General features: G+C 34.4%; 1 protein-coding gene and 1 pseudogene across 3 annotated transcripts in view; one reads left to right on the top strand and one right to left on the bottom strand.

Moving 5' to 3' along the window:
- SLC4A10 (solute carrier family 4 member 10) overlaps window positions 1-21,316 on the top strand; it is a 209,817-nt gene that overhangs the window by 151,819 nt on the left and 36,682 nt on the right. For all 3 annotated transcript variants that reach the window (XM_028113059.1, XM_088022143.1, XM_028113061.1), the window contains one exon: window positions 16,065-16,170. In XM_028113059.1, coding sequence (XP_027968860.1) covers window positions 16,065-16,170 — 106 coding nt within the window. The remainder of the gene's footprint in view (window positions 1-16,064; window positions 16,171-21,316) is intronic.
- On the bottom strand, window positions 7,440-8,231 carry LOC114216472 (ribulose-phosphate 3-epimerase-like; annotated as a pseudogene).

Here is a 21,316-nt window from a genome sequence, read left to right as displayed (position 1 = left end):
TGGGAAATTCATCCTACGGCAAGTCATAAAAGATGAGCTAATTAGGGCCAGGTGATGCTCATCAAATCAGTTCCCTATAACCAAATTTAATTCCCATTTCAAGGAAATAGCAACCAACAAAATTCAAGGGTAGAATAGAGCAGAATGTTTAAGGTATAATAAGTAGATTTGCCATTTTGTTCATACATTTTCTTATTCACTCAATGATTGGTTCATTCCATCAGTATCCATTGGTCTTCTCTGTATTGTGTTAGCATTGATAGTATGAAAATGAGTGTGATATTGTTTCCACTCTCAAGGAGCTCAGTGATTATCAAGAAGAGCCTAGAGATGCACTTTGAACATTGTGCTGCACATTGAGTATTTGTTGAATCTAATAAATGAGGAGGGAGCTAGATGCAATGCTACTCAAATAATTACAGCATAGTGTAGTATTTATACTAGATATATGCATAATGGCCTGGAGGAAGAAGTAAGAAACGACCCTGGGGAGTTGGGAAATATTCATAGAAGAAATAAACCCTAAGTTGTCATGCTATCTCTGTTGTACCTGTCACTTGAGTTTATTATATATGGCATATCTATGTTTTACCCTTTCTTTATTGTATCTATATGTTCAGCATAAGCAGGTCATAATTAGAGCCGAGGGCGCTGAGGTAGAGAGAATGGGCTCCTGGAACCAATTGGCAAGGATCCTTAAAAATTGTAGTAAGTTTTATCTGGTAAAAAAATTGGGGCATTAACAAGGCTCTGGGAAGAATTATGTGATAATAGATTAGAAGGTGATCATAGGAAGTGGAGCAAGGATCAATAACCTAGGTATGAAATGTTTAAGTCTTTACTATTGACTCAGACAATGATAATGGGAAGAAAGTGAATAAACCAGGGGGAAAAAAGGAAGAAAATCGAAAATTGACAAGGCTTTGTTCATTTATTCAACAAAAAATTATGGAATACTTTCTAATTTATATGAACTATAACAAATTTTGCATACATGACTTTATTTAAACTGCATAAAACCTGTGGAACAAATATTACTACTGCTTTACAGATGATCAATATGAGGCTCCAACAAGTTAACTAATTTGTTCAATATCACATAGCCAATGAATGATAAATGAGAGTCAAACTCAAATCCATCTGGTTTTAAAGCCCATGAACTTTCTCCTACAACATATTAAAATAAAAATAATAGGATTATTATTATTATTATTATTACAACTCCTTAAAGACAAGGACTGTCATATATTTCTATGTATTTCCCCATAGCAGTTAGCAAAGTATTCTGCACAAAATAATTTTAAACCATTATATATCAATGAATGAATAAACAACATTGCCTGCTCTGTGCTAGACATTTGGGTGTAAAAGTAACAAAATAGGTGGGGTCTTTGCTCTTCTATAGCATATTATCTAGTGAAAAAATTAGACATTAAACATTACTCAAAGAAGTGCTTAATTATAGTTGACATAAGTGCTAACATATAAAGGTGCAGAATGTCATGAGAGTGAGAAATACTTCCAAAGTTATGTATTTCGAAGCCAAGGAGAGGATATGGCTATTTGAATGAAAATGAAATTCAGATGAGAACAAGTTTAAGAATTTAATGGAGTATTTATGTTTTCAGTATTAGCTAGCTGTCATAGTGTTTTATAGAGTTATTTTGCATATTTTTGAAAAGTTCTTTTCTTCGTGATAATAGCTATAAGTTTAGATAATTTCCTAGAGAAATAAGTATAAATACTTAGACAATCTCTTCTAAGAATAAATTCTGAAATATGGAAATAAATATATTCATAAAAGACTTACCACTGTGTTATTTAGTCATCTTGATAGAAACAAATTAAATGTTTAATAATAAAGAATGAGTAAGTAAACCATGTCGCATCCATTAACAATTATAGTTATGAAGAATAACATAGCCACATGGAAAATGCTTTCATTATGGCCCTATATAGGAAAGATTAAAGGGGCACCTGGTTGTTTCAGTAGTTAAGTGTCTGACTTTTGATTTCGGCTCAGGTCATGACCTTAGGGTGGTGAGGTCAAGCCCTGTGTTGGGCTCTGTGCTTGGCATGGAATGTGCTTGGAATTCTCTCTCTCCCTCTTCCCCCGCCACCTTAAAAAAGGAAAGTAAAGAAAAGATTAAAGACATTGTATGCTTATATATATGTTGAAAATATATGTAAGAACTATGAACAGAAATATGCCAAAAATATTACAGTAACTGGTGGAAATACTATGAGAGATTTCTTTTTAATTTTTTATTCTGTAAATATTCTGTAGTGTGCTTTTATTATTTTGGTAACTCAAAATACTTTTGGAAAGAATAGGCATAAAAATGTGTTTGACTTCTTCAGATGGGTCATAGTTCTCTGATTTTATGCCCTATATCAAAACCTAACTTGCTATACAGCACTCTGGGGGTTAATTTAGTCAATAAAGAGACTTCAAAAAAATGAATCATAAACCATTATTGTTCAGTACACACAGGAAGGTACTAATAATAACTACAAAGACAAAAGGAGAGCATCTGCAACCCAGAAACTAAAATTAGTAATAATGTTGAAGGGAGTTCTACCAAATTATGTTTTCCAGAAGACAGCCACAGGCTCTTCTCATGTAAGGGAGACTGATCACCTCCATTAGCCTTGAAACAAAAGCAAAGACTTCTGGATAAGGGCATTTAATTATAATGTTTATCTAATCACTCTGTAGCCATTTATATAAATAAGATGGCATAGAGCACATGCTTTTCTTTGGGCAAAGTAAGTAGAGGATGTGTTTGGTGAAGCGTGTTTCAAGCCAAACAACACAACACCACAAGTCAAAATTATTGGCATTTTATACTGGTGTTTTTAGAAATGTAAAAAAGTGCAGGTACTGCCCATTTTTTTGCCTTTGGATTGTTGAACTTCCCAGTCTGTGAGCTGGTAGTAGCGACACTTGTGTAACAATAACAACAGTGATGATACCTAATACCTGGTTAGCATTTCCTCATGCCAGACCTTGTTCTAGGTGCTTTTATCTATATTAACTCTTTTTACCCTCATAATACTCTCATGTGGTTGACTGCCCTCATTATCCCCACTTTAAGAAAACTGTAATGTGGAGAGGTTAAGTAACTTGTCCAAGGTTGCTCAACAAAGTGCTTGGATTTGAATGATACAGGAATTCTGGCTGGAGAGTCCCAAGTCCAGTGTCCTAGTCATCAGCCTATCTTATGCAGTTCAAGAAGTTTTTTTCATTAATACTTCCATCTTATGGCCAGAGTTACTAAAAATTATTTTGGACAAAATTAACAACAGAGCTTATTCCAAACTCATATTCCATCTCTTCACATTGCTGTCTCTGGTTTTCTTTTCGTTCTTCTTTTCCTTTGGTAGTTTTGGATTAGAGTTATTTGGACTAAGTTCATCAGTATAGGTGAAGAACAGAAAAGTGGGGTTTTTCTCATTTTATCTTGATTTATTTATCTAATTTATCTAGAATATCTGCTTTTGACATTTAAGAACATAAAATCTAAATATCCAAAGCCTTCTTTGAGCTACCAAGGGTTGGTACAGATACTTTTTCAAACTTCCTGTACAAGCGTAGAACCTCTGAGAACTAACTGCTGAGATTTCAAATATCAGAGGCACAGACTCAGGGAAAAACAATGATTTGATTGGTGATAGGTGATATCTGCGATGTATAACATAAGTCTTTTACGTTGATAAATGTATTTTTCCTTTTTGGAACTGATTTGTGGGTGAGCAATATTATGAACTAGAGGTAGGCCTGACAAGGAGGTGTACGTGACTAACATCCACTTAGAGACCTGACTCTCCAAAAACAAATCTCTCCTATGAGCTTGATATTTTTATACCAAATTGCTTAGGACCTTCAGAACAAATTTTAGTACTTTCTAAGTATGTAGTCATTTTACTGTTGAAATGTAAATATCCTTCCAGGAATGGAGTAACTCATTATGCCATTGTCCTCACTAACAATACAATCACTTTGGAAAACAGAGACCTTGACCCCGAGGGGATGGTGCACACAGCAAGCCAAGTGAATGGAGATGTGATACCAGTCCATGGCCAGGTTTAGATGAGGCCATGAGAAATAGGAATCTGGCCAGGTGGGCCAAAGGAGGTGGTGGTAGGACATGTGGAGCTGCCAGGACATGAGGGCAGGGCTGCAGGGTGTTTTGGGCCGGGGCGGGGGGAGGGAGGAGGATATCTTAAAGGAGGAGTGTCTGAAAAGGGGAACCTGAGATGATCATACAGTGTAATTAGATTACCCAATTTGTTCTCGAGTCATCTCACTCCTCTGGCTGTGCTGATAGAAACGCCACAAGTTACCCCTGGAGGAAACATACTGTAGCAAAAAGAGCAGAGGTTTCAGGGTCAAGCAGACCTGGATTCAAATCTAATCAGTATGGCCTTGAATAAGTTACCACTCAGTTTCCTCCATCTATAGAACATAGAAATCAAACTATGAAACTACGAAACAAAGTGCCTCCTGTCATGCAATGGTAGCTGTATGTATATGATCTCTGTATGCATAATATACAGTAGCTAGAGAAAGCACACATGTGTATGTATTATACACACACTTTTATACATAGATGCATTCATTCGCCTGTCGTAGTGTTACCTTTCTCCCTTGTTACCTTACTTCTGCAAGAAACTTAACCATGTTTTCTCGAGTTTACATTTTAGCTTCCTTTTGTCATATATAAATTTACTTTCACCGGATTTTCAGAATATTCAGATCATTTCCTATTAAACTAGGGTGTTGGGCCCTTTTTGTTCTCGTGAGGTAAATTAACAAAACGACCAACTTAGAGAATTCTAATTGTTAGCTACCTAAAAAGTAGAATGTTGGCCACATGATGTAACAGATTCAGACAATATATTACTAATTTACTCTAACAAGAAAGAGACTATTGCTCCTAATGAACACTAAGCATTTTCTTTTCAGCAGCACTACTGTGCAATAGTCATTTATGTTATTACTTGAAATTTGTGATAAGGTTCGGTAAGGATTTGAGGCAGTTCTTCCGTATGTTCAGATGAAACCTGAATCGTAGCATATATATTACCTAGGTAAATATAATTAATCTCTGTAGCAGTTTAAATATTTTTTTTTTATGATTCTAAGAAGGAGACTTTAGGAAACATACGCCAGCCTAAAGCTAGGCATATGGTGTGCCCAAGGCCCTAAGTTAGGGATCTCTGATCAGTGGATTAGATACCATCTATCAGGAGGACCTTGAAGTCTTATTTGGCAGATCTCCAAGCAGCTCTCTAGTCCATTTGCTTCCTTACTCACATGCTTAGTTAGCTGGGAATCCCAGTGGGGTGGGGCAGGGGGGCGGTGGCACAAAGGGAGACGGCGTGTTTGTTCCTCCCCTCACTGCCTTCAGTTTACTTTATTTTCAGAACCATCCCTAGGGATCTAAAAGACTTCAGAAATATGAAAAATATCTCTTCCTTACAAGTTTAGAGGCCCTAGACCTGACCATTTAGATTTACTTTTACATTTTTTTAAAAAATTCTAACAATTTATACAGAGAAAAAGACTGCAGATACCTGTCCTTTTTACAAAATTTCTTACCATACTGACATAACAAGAATTTTTAGAAGAATAAAATCATTGGTACATATTTGTTTTTCTAAATATAATTTTGAGTGTAGTTATAAATATTTTAGTTTGTGGATTAATGCTGTACCTTGTCATCGCCTAACCTGCCTGGTCTTTCTTGGAATAATAACATAGATATCCTTGGGGCCAATATCCATAGTTCCAGAATATTCTCAGCCATCTGGCTCTGCTACACAATAAAGTTAGACTGGAAATAAGACAATGGTAAATAAAAGAAGCTTCCTTTGCCCAGCCCACCTCCCGAGGGCTTCATTTGTAAAAGGAGTACAGACCAGAAATCCTGTGCCCTATTAGATCCTTTTCTTGGTACCAGCCTGCAGCTGAGCTTCAGTTTCTCATTTTTTTAAATTTTTTTATTATTTTTTAAAGATTTTATTTATTTATTTAATTGACACAGAGAGAGAGACAGTGAGAGAGGGAACACAAGCAGGGAGAGTGGGAGAGGGAGAAGCAGGCTTCCTGTTGAGCAGGGAGCCCCATGCCGGGCTCAATCCCAGAACCCCGGGATCACAACATGAACCAAAGGCAGACGCTTAACCACTGAGCTGCCCAGGCAGCCCTAGTTTCTCATTTTTAAATGAGGACAAAGATACCTGTCCTACTAGTCATAGGAGTGATTTGTAGGTTTAATATTATATCAAAGTACTTTATAACCCACATGGCAAGCTTATATAATGACAGCTACTTCGTATTGAGTACTAAATTCTAGGAATAGTACTAGAAGCTTTACATATTATATGGTACCTCTTCTAAGCCTCAACACAACCCCACACAATTGTTATAATTACATTTGATGTATAATGAGTTAATAGAAAGTCACAGAGGTTGTGTGATTTTCTGAGGTCAAATAGGTTGAAAGGGATGAGTCAAGATTCAGCTCAGTATTTCCAAATGGAGGCTTTAATTTTCTTTCTACTCAGAACTCAGGCAACAACATTATTTAATGTCCTTAAGAATGGTTAGGTGGCATTAAGAAAAGGGGAAGAAAAAATACTGAGAAATCTGTCCCTTCAGCAAAGCTGACATCACCCTGATAAAATCAATGCTTTTTTTTTTTTAAGATTTTATTTATTTGACAGAGAGAGAGAGAGAGACAGCGAGAGAGGGCACACAAGCAGGGGGAGTGGGAGAGGGAGAAGCAGGCTTCCCGCTGAGCAGGGAGCCCTATGTGGGGCTCGATCCCAGGACCCTGGGATCATGACCTGAGCCAAAGGCAGAACCTTAACCAACTGAGCCACCCAGGCGCCCCAAAATCAATGCTTATTTTTTAGAGTAGACCACATGAAAACTCCTGGGCTTTATACATTTTTATGTATTAAGTATTGTGTAAAAAAGGAAAAATAGACGTTTAGATGCAAGAAGACTATGGTATACTACCCAGCCAGATCCAAGCTTGGATTTTTCATATGTTCCATTCTACTCACATTGTTAATCATATACACAAATCACAAGTAACATGAAATAGGAAGAACATAAGGACTTCCTTTGCTTTTGGAAAACAGATGGGAAACAACAGAAAATTCTTTTCAGAAATGCAGAAAATTATTACTTCTTAATAGCTAATATGGCTTCTTTAGGCAGTAGGAGAGATACCTTGCATTTCTGTTTATAATCTTAATATAGCCCTATTTTTATTCTTTATAAAAATCAAGTCTCCCAGTAAAAACAGTATATTTTAACCACACTAATCTTTAAAGTCCATCACTAAAAATATAGGTATACACACTAATTTCTAACCCCCTAGAGCATTTTGCACCACCGGTCTTAGACATTGGAAATGAGTTGCTCAGGAGAGCAGCACTGCCTCACACAATATGATTTGGTGGCCACCATTCTTGTTTTCCAGTAAGAGGAAAATTTCATGAGCAGAAACATTAGGCTCTTTAAGATTGCACTGATGAAAAGAATGTTTCTGAGCCACTTCTGAGCCAATGTCTTAACAGGTCGAACACAGACCTGTGGTGTTCATTCCTCATAATAGCACTGCCAGACACCGACATGTTAGCATGGGTGTCTGCAGTCATGGATTGTGTCGTACCCACTTCAGCATTGACCTCTATGTCTAAAGATGGACACTGAGTCCTCCACTGATGAACCATTGACATCGTATCTCCCATAAATTTCTGCCCTCCAAATTCAGGTTCCACGGTCATAAAAGAGATTGTATCTATCTGATTAACGCATGGTGCTAAATATTCCCCTGTAGTTCCAAGTTTGATGGCAAGTCTAACCTTCATCTCATTCTCCCAAGTGTCTTTAATCAAAGTCCCAGGGTTCTTAGTATCCTCAAGATGAAAGGTAAATTGATTGGCTCCTATTGCAACCATTGGCTTTGTCCCAGTGTTCCATTCCGGACACCATCCTCCTCATGCTGAAGAAAGGATCCTGGCCTAGCTGCTTTTAGAAACTCTATCACAGGGTGACCAGAGATGATGTGAACAACAACAACAACAAAAAAAGCTGTTACATCCAGGTGCAGATAATTAGCCTGGAGGTCAATATCTGGAGGCACTCACTACCCAAATTTGGCCAGGTTGCTGTTGAGGATGGATGGGCCAGTTTTACAGCTGGACATCATGGTACTGGTTCCCAAGAACCAAGTTATTCCACGAGTACCCTGGCAAGATGAAGGCGTCATCACAATTTGCCCTTTTTTTTTTTTCCAATGTGTTGGTACTTTAATTGTTAAGCAGTGACTAATTCTTCTTTTGAAATAATGATTAATTTTCCAAGTGTAAATCAAAGTAAAGCCATGAGTTACAGCTTTGAAGAATTTATTTTAGAGTCAGTTATGTCTTAAGTTGACTTGCCTATTATTCAAATGAGTCAGAACTAGCAATTTGCTTTGTTTTTCTTACTTAGGTGCTGCATGATAACAGAAGAGCTGGCTTGTTTAGTGATTTCACTAAAATATGCAAATGAATAACCTCAATTCTCCATTGATGTGCCCTTCGTTAGTAATTTAAATGGGATCAAAGGGCTAGTAAATGTTTTTGTTCCCAACTTCCTTGTAAATAAAATTCTTTCTTTCAAATAAAATTCTATATATGTGTGTATGTGTACACACATACACACACACATTTTCCCTTTTAATGTACACCTCTACTATAATGCTAATTCTCGCTTATGTTACTCCTACAAGAAATTTGACCTATTTTCCCTATTTTTCATTATACTTTTCCTTTTATCATCAATAAATTTACTTTTAACAAACATTCAGAGTGTGAAAATGTTTTCCTACCAATCTCCTATGGTGTTGGGCTTTTTTTTCCTGATGCATAGTAACAGAATGTTCAACTTGGGGGATTTCCCATCATGGGAACACACTCCCCCTTACTACTAAACTGATTTATAGACAGAGAGAGTTTGGCAGGTTCATTTCTGTATGAGCAGAACAGTAGCAAGACATTTCAAGGCCTGTAATCCTTGCTTTTTCATCTAATCCTGGCACAACTGTGAAATTGGAACCAGAGACTCTGAACAAGATATTGTAGACACAGTTGGGTATTTTGAAGGCTACCATAGGTGTAATCTCTAAACCTTCATTTGGAGGATCCAAGATCAATGTGAATACTTTAGGTTCTACTTTTTTCTTCTCCAAGTTTTTACTTAAATTCCAGTTAATTGGGGTGCCTGGGTGGCTCAGTCTTTGGGCGTCTGCCTTTGGCTTGGGTCAAGATCCTGGGGTCCTGGAATTGAGCCATTCGTTGGGCTCCTTGCTCAGTAGGAAGCCTGCTTCTCCCTCTCCCACTTCCCCTGCTCATGTTCCCTCTCTCACTATCTCTCTCTCTGTCAAATAAATAAATAAATAAATAAATAAATCTTAAAAAAATTTAAAAATTCCTGTTAATTAACATACAGTGTAATATTACTTTCAGGTGTAGAATTTAGTGATTCATTACTTACATACAACACCCAGCACTCATCACAAGTGCCGTCCTTAATACCCATTACCCATTTAACCCATCCCCCCACCCACCTCCCCTTCAGCATTTTAGGTTCTACTTTAAAAAAATAACAAATGATCATATTTCAGACTATAGACACGTTACTGGCAGCTCTCCTGTAAGTTTTTAGTCCCTAGACCAGTGTCTGAGTATCTTCATTAAGTATGGAAGGGTCATTCATGTTAAAATTTGTCTTTTTAGTCTTGCCATCCTGTTGAAGATCTTTTGACTGTGTAAGTGAGGGTTTATTTCTGGGCTTTCTATTTAGTTCTATTGGTCTATAATCTGTCTTTATGCCAGTACCATACTGTTTGATTATTCTAGCTTTGTAATATGTTTTGAAATCAGGAAGTGTAAATCTTCCAACTTTATTCTTTTCTCTCAAAATTGTTTTGACTATTCAGAATCCTTTGTGGATTCATATGAATTTTAGGATTATATTTTTCTATTTCTGTAAAAAATGCCATTGGGATTTTGATAGGGATTGCATTAAATTTGTAGGCCACTTCAGGTAATATGGACATTTGAACAACATTACATCTTCCAATCCATGAACACATGTGTAGCTTTTCATTCATGTCCTTAACTTCTTTCAGCAATGCTTTGTAGTTTTAAATGTGCAGGTCTTTCATGTCTTTAGTTACATTTATACCTAAGTATTTTATCCTTTTGATGCTATTGTAAATACAATGGTTTTCTTAATTTTCTTTTTGGATTGTTCATTGCTAGTTTGTAGAAACTCAACTGAGTTTTGTATGTTGATTTTTTATCTTACAATATTGCTTAATTAATTTATTCTAACAGTTTTTATGTATAAAATCTTTAGAGTTGTCTACACGTAAGATTATGTCATCTGCAAAAGTAAAAATAATTTTACTTTTTCTTTTCCAATTTGGATGACTTTTATTTCTTTTTCTTATCTATTTGTTCTAGCTAGGACTTCCAACTATGTTTAATTAAAATGGCAAGAGTGAGCATTCTTGTCTTGTTCTTAATCTTAGAGGAAAAGATTTTGGTTTTTTTCCTATTGATTAGGATTTTAGCTGTGAGCTTGTTATATATGGCTTTTATTATGTTGAGATAATTTCATTCTATTATTTGTTTGATGAGTATTTTTATTATGAAAGGCTGTTGAGTTTGTCAGATGTTTTTTATGCATCTAATAAGATGATCCTGTGATTTTTATCTTTTGTTCTATTAATGTGATATAGCACACTGATGGATATCTGTATATTGAACCACCCTTGCATTGCAGGGATAAATTTCACTTGGTCTTGATGTATGAACCTTTTAATGCACTGTTGAATTTGGTTTGCTAGTATTTTGGTAGGGATTTCTGCATAAATATACATCAGAGATATGAGCTTGCAGTTTTCTTTCCTTATAATATATTTTTCTTGCTTTGGTATCAGGGTAGTGCTGGCCTCATAAAATGAATTTGGAAGTGCTCCTTCCTCATCAGTTTTGTGAAAGAGTTTGAAAAGGATTGACATCAATTCTTCTCTAAGTGTTTGGTAGAATTCAACAGTGAAGCCATCTAGTCATGGGCTTTTCCTTTTGGGGAGATTTTTTGTTACTGATTCATTCTCTTTACTAGTAACGGGTCTGTTCAGAACTTCTATTTATTAATGTTTCAGTTTTGGTAGATTGCCTGTTTATAGGAATTTGTCCATTTCTTCTAGGTTATCCAATTTGTTGGCATATAATTGCTCATAGTAATCTCTTAATAACTCTTAATTTTGGTGGAATCAGTTGTAATGCCTCCTCCTTCATTTCCAATTTTGAGTCTTCTGTTTTTTTCTTAGTCTAGCTAAAAGTTTGTCAATTTTATTGATCTTTTCAAAACACAAACTCCATTTCATTGATCTTTCCTATTGTTTTTCTAGTCCCTTTCATTTATTTCTGCTCTGATTTTTATTATTTCCTTTCTTCTGCCAACTTCAGGCTTAGTTTGTTCTTCTTTCTCTGGTTCCTTGTGGTTTAAAATTAGGTTGTTGATTTGAGACTTTTCCTCATTTTGAGGCATTTATTGCTATAAACTTCCCTCTTAGTACTGCTTTTCTGCACCCCATAAATTTTATTATGTTGTGTTTTCATTTTCATTTGTCTCAAGATATTTTCTAATTTTTCTTTTGGTATCTTCTTTGATGCACTGGTTGTTCAAGGGTGTGTTGTTTCATTTCTGTGTATTTGTGAAATTTCCAGTTTTCCTTCTCTTACTGTTGTCTGGTTTCATTACATTCTGGTTGGAAAATATATTTAGTATGATTTAATTCTTTTTAAATTTGTTAGGACTAGTTTTGTGACCTAACATGTGATCTGTTTTGGAGAATGTCCTTTATGTGCTTGAGAAAACTGTATTCTGCTACTGTTGGCTGAAATGTTCTGTATATGCTGTTAGGTTCATTTGGTCTGTAGTGTTGTTCAAATCTTGTTTCCTTTTTTCTCTTCTGTCTGGATCAGATCCATTATTTAAAGTGAGGCATTGAGAATTTAGGAAATAAAACAAATGAGCAAAGGGGAAAAAAACAGAGAGAGACAAACCAAGAAACAGACTCTTAACTGTAGAGAATACACTGATGCGTAATCGGAGGTGAGGTGGGTGGAGGGATGGGTGAAATAGGTGATGGGAATTAAAGAGTACACTTATCATGGTGAGCAATGAGTAATGTATAGAATTGTTGAACCACTATATTATACATCTGAAACTAATATAACACTGTATGTTAACTATACTTGAATTAAAATTTAAAAATTTTAATTAAAAAATTAAACATAATTATAAATAAATAAATAAATAAATAAATAAATAAATAAAGTGAAGTATTGAAATCTCCTAATATTATTTGTTACTGTTTATCTTTTCCTTAGTTCTGTCAGTATTTCCTTTCTATATTTCAGTGCTCTGCTGTTAGGTCAGTATACGTTTTTAATTGTTATATCTTTTTAGTGAATTGACCCTTTTATCATTATATAATGTCCTTCTTTGTCTCTTTTTACAATATTTGACCTAAAGTCCATTTTATTTGTTATAATTATGCCCCCCTCCCTGCTCCCTTTAGGTTACCATTTGCATCAAGTATCTTTTTTTATTCTTTAACTTTCACCCTATGTGTATCCTTAAATGAAAAGTTCCTTCTAGACACATTTAGTGGATCTTGTTTTTTATCCATTCAGCCACTCTTTGCCTTTGACTGGAGAGTTGAATCCATTTGCATTTCAGTAGTTCTTGATAGGGAAGGATTTACTATTCCATTTTGTTATTTGCTTTCTGTCTTACAGTGTTTTTGTCCCTCTTTTCCTCTTTTTCTGTCTGTCTTTGTTTTTTTTGAGGGGGGTGTTTTTAGTGACATTGATTCCTTCACAATTTTCTTTTGTGTTTGTTCTACAGGTATTTTCTTTGTGGTACCATGGGGCTTACATAAAGCATCTTATAGTTCTAACAATCTATTAATAAACTGATAACAAGTTCAATTTCATATAAATACTTTTTGCTTTTACTTTCTCGCCTTTACACACTTTATATTACTGATGTCACAAATCACATTTTTATATCATCTATCCATTAACATATTTTATAGTATTAGTAATTCTTTAATTATTTTATTCCAGAATTTTATACCAGAATTAAAAGTGATTTTTTACACACATCCATTACAGTATTCTTTTTTGTCTGTATGTTTACCCTGACTAGCAAGCTTTATACTTTCTTGTGCTTTTGTGTTTCTGTTCAGGGTCTGTTTGTTTTAACTTAAAGAATTTCCTTTAGCATTTCTTACAAAACAGGTCTAGTGGTGATGAGCTCCCTCAGTTTTTTTGTTTGTTTTTTGTTTCTGTTTAGTTTTGTTTTCAGATCTGGAAAGGTTTTATTTCTCCTTTATTTTTGAATAACAGTTTTGCCAGACATAGCATTCTTGGTTAGTAGTTTTCCCTTTCAACACTTTGAATATATCTCCCTTCTCCCTTCTGGCCTATGAAGTTCTTGCTGAAAAATCCACTGAAAGTCTTGAGGTTCTCTTACACATGGTGAATTACTTTTCTCTTGCTGCTTTCTGAATACTTTCTCTGTCTTTGACTTTTGACAGTTTACTTACAATGTGTCTCAGTGTGGATTTCTTTGAATTCACTATGGTTAGAGTTCTATGGGCTTCTTAAATCTGGATGTCCATTTCCTTCCCCTTTCTTTAAGTGAGTTTTTTTTCCTTATTCTCTTTCTTTTTCTTCTGGGACTTCCATACTGTATATATTGGTCTGTTTAATGGTATTTAGTATGTTTCTTAGCTTTCTCCATTCTTTTTCTGAGTCCACTGATTCTTTCTTCTCCTTGAGTGAGCCTAGTGTTGAACTGTTCTAGAGAATTTTTCAGTCTAGTTATTATATTTTTCAGCTCCAAAATTTCTGTTTGGCTCTTTTTAGTATTTTCTGTCTCTTTGTTGATATTCTCATTTTATTTGTGCATTGTTTTCTCAAGCTCCTTGAGTATCTTTATGATGGTTATTTTAATTTTATGTCAGGTACTTCATATACCTCCATTTCTTTAAGATGAGTTTCTGGTGGTTTACTTTGTTTTTTTTTGTTTAGGCCAGGTTTCCCTGTTTCTTCATGTGTCTCATTACTTTGTGGTGGGATTGACACATTTGAAATAACAGCGTCATCTCGTAGTCTTTATGAATTGGCTTTGTACAGCAGAAGACCTTACTAATCAGCCTGACTAGAGATTCGGGGGACTCTAACCTTCTTTCTGTTAGGGGTAATGTAACTTTTCTGGAGAAGGGATGTATTATATGTAATAGTAGGAAGATTTCTGGAATCAAGTGGATAGAGTCAGACTCTCAATTAGTTTCCACATTCACATCTTCTTCTCTCACTATATTTCTTTGTTTAGTATGAGCCCTTGTCTTAGTCCAGGCCCTCTTTGGGATTCTACTGGGCAGTCCTTTACTAGTGTTGGAAATCAAGATTTAGAGTGCTTGAATGATATTCCCATGGCCGTGCAGCCAGTAAGTAACAGAGCTTTATGTACAGCCTATCTGGGACTTAGGAACCTATAGTTTTAAATAAATTGCATTAATGTATGTCTATTACTGCATTTTAGGTTCCTTTGTTTCCCTTTTGCTGTAGCTTCTCTCTCTGCTACCATGGAGGTCACTGTAGCTGCCCATAGTAGCTAATGCTTCCATATCCTATCTCTTAAAACCCTTGTCACCAGCTTTCTCACTGGAAACCTTTACCCTCTTAGAGGCCTAGTCCAGGTGAGCCCCGCTAGGGAATATTCTAACCTTCCTTAGTAAGAGAAGGAAGGATGCTTGTTTGTATTGCCCAAGTCAAGTAGAGTTTCTTGCTGTAATAGACACTCAATATTCTTTGAAGCATAAATGAATGGTGTAAAGACCAAATTCCTGATGTAGAAGACACAAGAGAGACTATTGCTTAGGCAGAGGGATTTACCAAGTAGAAACTGTATGATATTTTTCTATAGAAATAATGTTAGTAATGGTAGTTAGATTCTATAGTTTATTAATACCATTAAAACAGCAGTCCAACTAACTTTTGTTATGCAGTATATATGGGTTAATGTGGGAGCCCAACCACCATTTTTATAAAATGCTTCTATAAGAAAATGCTTTCTGAAGGACAAATAGTTTATGAATGAATTTTTTGGAAACAAAACCATTTGTAAGTTGAAGTTAACATCTAAGAACATTAATCTGTTGGTAATCTTTGCTTGTGTTTCCTTCTGATTTATTTATAAAGTTATAAAGAACCATGAGAGCAATAATTGCTTTCTATTACATAATAATACCACTGTACCCAACTCTTGGATTTTCTCTTTGTTCTTATGCCCATCCAACATTCATTATGTTACCTTCTATGTGGTAGGTACTCAAAAATCTTTTGTGTATTTATTTATTTTTTTTAATAACACTGTCACTCCTCACGAAGAATAGTATATCCTGAGATACCTAGGGTTCTTCAACCTAATTTGCAAAATTATAAATGACCTTTAGAGTACAGATTAAGAACTACAACTTTAATTGATATAGTTGTATAATATTAATAAAAATAAGTAAATTATAATAGTAGATTTGGATGTCTATCATTTTTTTCCATTTAACTTATAGTTTAGGGGTAGATTGTCATGGCAAAGCCTAGAAGCCATCCTGGTTTCAAAGGCTCCAAAAGCCTTGTGCTCTAACCTACACTTTAAGAATTGCATCTTACTGAGATAGAAAGGGAATGACCTCTTTCATTAGAGAAAATACTGTAGAGTAGTCTAATGTCCTGACAGTATATCTATCCTGCTTTCTGGAAATATTGTGTCTTGGAGTTTAGGATGACCTAACTACTTTTCTCTCAGATGGAGAAAAGTTATGACTGGGGAAGAAGAACCCATCATACATTTGTTTTGAGTATAGTGACAAAAAGCTACTTAGTTCACAAAAGACACTATTTTGCCTTTTCAGGTGTAACTGTGTAGAACCACATAATCCTAGCAATGATACATTGAAGGAATGGAGGGAGTCCAATATTTCTGCCTCTGACATAATTTGGGAGAATCTAACTGTATCGGTAAGTGAAACTTACAGGCTTTTGTTGACATTTTGAATGAATTATTGCCACTAAAGCAATAATATTTTGCATGGTTAATTATTATAAAAGTCTTATCTTAATTTTAATTTCATTTTTAGGTTTTCATTAGTAAACTGGGGTTTTCTTTCATTATTAAGTTTTACTAATAGTAGGCCTGAATTACCCTAAAATCAATCATAATATGACAAGATTAACTGAAGGCACATTAAATAAGAGTGGTGTTGACCTAAATGAAACCATATGGCAGAACTAAGTCGGCCTTCTGTGTAAAGAACCCAGAACTCTTTTACTGTAATACTGCTCTAGCTGTTTGGAATGTGCTGAGGGGGAGGGGATGTTTGTTAATATTTCAGTGTAAATATTGAAGTCTTTAGGAAGAACAAAATTCACTATTAACAAAATTCTGGCACCTTCCTCAGGAAGGGCTTTCTTTCTTTCTTTCTTTCTTTCTTTCCTTCTTTTTTTTTTTAAGGATCTTTATTTATTTGACAGAGAGAGAGAGAGAACACAAGCAGGGTGAGCAGGAGAGGGAGAAGCAGGCTTCCCGCTGAGCAGAGAGCCCAATGCGGGGCCTGATCCCAGGATCCTGGGATCATGACCCAAGCCAAAGGCAGACACTTAACCAACTGAGCCACCCAGGTGCCCCAGGAAAGGCTTTCTTACTTACATTTTCTTCTTATCTCCCTCTCAAGAAAAGGAATGGCAAAGATTTTTTTTCCCTATCAGGGTTAAATCCTGTACCTAAAAATTTTGGCTCCCTTTGTCTTGTGATTTCTTTTTTCTATCTCCTCATATATGCATTTCTCAATTCTTCCTAGTATCTTATAATGTTTGTGCTCCTCTTTTTCCATCTATATTTGCATCCTTCTGTTCAATCTAATCTCATAATCGGAGAAATTGAATGTTTTGATTTTAGTAAGTATTAGAATCTGAATTATTCTAGTTATGAACATTACAATCTAGAGCTCCTGCCACTTTACTTACCTGTATAAGCTCAAATCCCATTATAACCATCAGCATAACTCTAAATGAATTCTAGTTCATTTTATGAAACACATACTATTTTAGCAAGTGATCCAGTTAGTGGAACATAGAAATCTTTTTCTGTTGTACAAATATCACAAAACTCTAAGTATGATTCTTATAAGAGCATTTGACTTATTGCCTATTTTCTCAATTTTTCCCATTAAATGTTTTCTTTCAGAATGAAAATCAAATTACTTGCCCTTAGTTTAAAATTCGATCTTAACCTATATTTTATGACTTTTTTTCTTATCCTAATCATTTTCTCTAGAATAAGCTTTCATTTATTCTTGTTTTCTTCTGTTATAATTAATATTTATTATGTTCCATCTATTTGTCCCTAGAAAAATAACATTAACAGACTGTTTCTTTTCAGAGAGCCATTTAAATGGACCAATAAAAGAAATGTTGAGCAAGAAAGAATGCTACAGTTATTCAGAATTTAAGCATGGGATCATGGTTGATCTATTCCGCAGTGTATCTTCCATTTACATTCCCTTTGTGTAAACTGTAGAGATAATATGTCTAAAGAGCCTCTTGCTTGTGCACCTCATCTTGGTGTTCCCTTCAATGCAGAAACCCAATAATCCCATCTCTAGGTTATTTAGCATGATAATTTATTCTATGTGTTATGTATTTCCTTAATAATTTACTGTTAAATGATAGTATTTATTCTATGTGATGGCAAATCCTTAATAATAAACTTCCAAAACACTCATAGCACAAGTGATCTGGCTAGTCATGAATTAATTTTAGATGTTAAAAGTTTTAGGGTCAAACAGAGTATAGTAAAAAATGTTTTGCAATCAAAGCAAATCTTGCACTTCTTTTTTATTTTTAAGTTCTGTAGTAGGTGTTAACATTCTGGCAGAAATTTTCATATTATTTTTCATTAGTTAAAAGCAGTTTTTGCAATGGAAAATTGCTAATCTTGACCAGAAATAGCCTTTATCACCAAAGGGAATGCTACATAATGAAAAAAACTTGTAATTTTTAAGTCAATGAAGACCATTAAATTGTGCTCTTAATTATTATGCTGGGTTTTTGCCCCAGCATAATCATTAGCATTTTATTAACAAAACACTGTGCTAATGGCTATTATAACTGGTTTTATAAAAATGGTGATAGAACATTTACTTTACATATTATTCATTTGAAAAGTTTTTATTGAATTGTTATGTATCTCATGAATTATAATTTACACCTTGCTAACTCAGCAAGAGTGAAGAATTTTAGCTTTCTTTGATTCTCCCACACTGCTATATGCATAGTAAGTATTCAATAAACATTTAATGATTGTTTTGAAAAACAGTTTCATATCACAAATTTACTATTTAATACAAGTGTTTTGTTTCGATTCATTTTGTTTTCCAGCTTTTGAGGTATGTTTGACAAATAAAACTTGTATCTATTTGAGATGTATAACATGATGTTTTGATGTATGTATAAATTCTGAAATGATTACCACAATTAAGCAAGTTAACATATCCATCACCTCACATAGTTACCTTTTCCTTTTTTTCCCATTCTTCTTCTCGCTCTCTCTCTTTTTTTTTTTTTTTTTTTTTGGTGAGAACCATTAAGATCTACTGCCCTAGCAAATGTCAACCATATAACACAGTATCATTATTCATAGTAATCATGTTATATAATAGATCTTCAGAATTTATTCATTCCCCATTACTAAAGCTTTGGGCCCTTTAACCAGTATTTCCCTATTTTCCCTTCTTCATCCCCACCAGCCCTTGGTAAACACACCACTCTGCTCTTTACTTCTATGAGGGTGACTTTTTAGATTCCACATATAAGTAAAATCATGAAGTATTTGTCTTACCATGTCTGCCCTTTTTCACTTAGCATAATGTCCTTCAAGTTCATTCATGTTTTTTGCAAATGACAGGATTTCCTTCTTTTTTAAGGGTAACTGATATAACTTTGTATATTTATACCACATTTTCTTAATTCATTCATCCATCTACAGAAATATAGGTTGTTTTCATATTTTGGCCATTGTGAGTAATGCTTAACTCAGGTCTTTTGTGGCAAGCTAGAATATGTAAGTTTCTCTTATATAAATAAATAAATGTATTTAACAAAATCTTAAAATCAGTCATTACAAGGAATCCCTAAGCAAGGTTTAAAATATTCACATGCAATTAACTAGCAATTGTCTCAGAATTACATATTTAGCTTGTACATATATAAGGGGGAATATACTAATGCCAACTTTAATTTCTTCTTATTAACAAAATAAATATATTTTATTTCTTACCGAACTAAATTTTTGTAAACTTATAAAATTGAAACTTAGAATGTGTTTGAAGAATAATTAGTAGAAATGAGTTTGTCAACAATCATTTTTTAAATTTTTGTATGTGAAACCATATGTTAGATTCAAAAAAGAGAACAGAATTTAGATTTGGTTTTCACTCTTAAATCTTAGGACTGGTTCGTGTGTGTGTGTGTGTGTGTGTGTGTGTGTGTGTGTGTGTGTGTGTGTATGTGTTAGGGGTAAAACCAGAAAATAAATGTAGAATTTTGTAGGTCATAATTTTTCTTTTTAAATAACATACTGCCCCCCACAAAGGAAGAAAAAAAACCCACCCTTTTCAAATTTGCTTTGAATTAAAGTAACAAGGCAAGCTACTGGCAATTTATTATAGATTATATGACTGTTAAATGATCCTTTAAGTGGCATCTATGTTCTTAAGGATTGAGAACAAGACCCAGCCAAGTCCAAGGAATATTTAGAAGACTTTTATATCTGCACAAAAGACTGAAGACAGCCACAAATCTACAAATGATGTGTTTGCAGTGGAGCTTCTAGCTCCTCTTTGTGTTTTGCCATTCTACTTAACCATTACTTTGCTTAATGATTGCTCTACTAGCATCTCTGGACAGGGGCAAGAGAAAAGACTAAAAATGCAAGGATTCATTTTTGATGCTTTATTTTTTAAGAGTTTTGAGAGAAGGAAAATAAAACCATAATTATGGCTAGGTAAATGTGGTTTCTTTGGTCTTTTAATTAACCAAGTTATTGTGCTCTGTCTTAGCTTAATATGGATAACTGGAACTCAACTTTAGCTTGCAAGGAAAATATTTGGGGCTAGATTAAAAAAGGGGACAATTCTTTTAGATAATCATAAGGTAAGTTAACAATATTTTTCAAGAATCCTAGCCTTAGGGGTAGCTGCTCTAAACAGATTTTACTTGTTGTTGGTTTGTTTTTAGATAAAAATGTGGCTATCTGTGATCTATTCTAAAATCTTTTGAAGGTACAGAAGCAGAAGGATCCTCAATAAATTCAATTTCTCTTTAGGTCCAGAATATCTCAAGTACTACTAATGAGGTCACCGGATCACTTAAATCATGATTTTCTCTTTTGAAAAAAAAAAAAAAAAAGTAATACTTAAGTAATCTAATCTTCAATATAAAATAAGAGAAACCAAGATGAGTTTAAAAGAGAATTTTTTATTTCATTTCAAAATATTAATGTTTTAAAATGCTCAGTTTTTCTTGGAGAAAAGAAATTTTTTTGCCTTTGCTGCCACCTCATGGCTAAGGTAGTAATTAGGATGATCCTTCAGGGGCTTATAAAAATATATATCAGGAAAAAACCAAAAAATGAGAAATCATAGTAAATATGAGCTTTGCCTTGCTCATGTAGTAATTTCCTCTCTTTTGTTCTGTGATCTAAATTTGAGCCACATCTTTGACTCCCAATTTTATTCTACTAAGAATGTATCATGGTTTTCTTGTTGCTTTCTCATCTTTCTTGATAGCTTTTGGATAAGATAATTCCACAAAATTACTGTTTTTCTTTAATGTGCAAAAATATTCCCACCGTAGGCACCATGTTTGTACCAAAGCTCTGCTGTCCAGCAGCGGTGAGGCCACAGCAAATTACTTAACTTCCCTATGTCTCAGTTTCCTCAGACAGGAAATAGAAATAATGACATCTCCCTATTTCATAGGGTTGATGTGGGAATTAATTAAGATGATATACTTAAATGTCTTGGTGTAGTGTTGACCCTAGTAACCACATACTATCACATATGTCATATTTCCAATAAATCTAGTGTTAGGAACTTAGCGGATATGA

The sequence above is a fragment of the Eumetopias jubatus genome, unplaced genomic scaffold, assembly GCF_037043125.1.
Source record: "Eumetopias jubatus isolate StellerSeaLion01/CBP00866 unplaced genomic scaffold, mEumJub1_p1.0 scaffold_3, whole genome shotgun sequence".
Lineage (NCBI taxonomy): Eukaryota > Metazoa > Chordata > Mammalia > Carnivora > Otariidae > Eumetopias > Eumetopias jubatus.
This window is presented reverse-complemented; position numbering and strand designations above follow the sequence as displayed.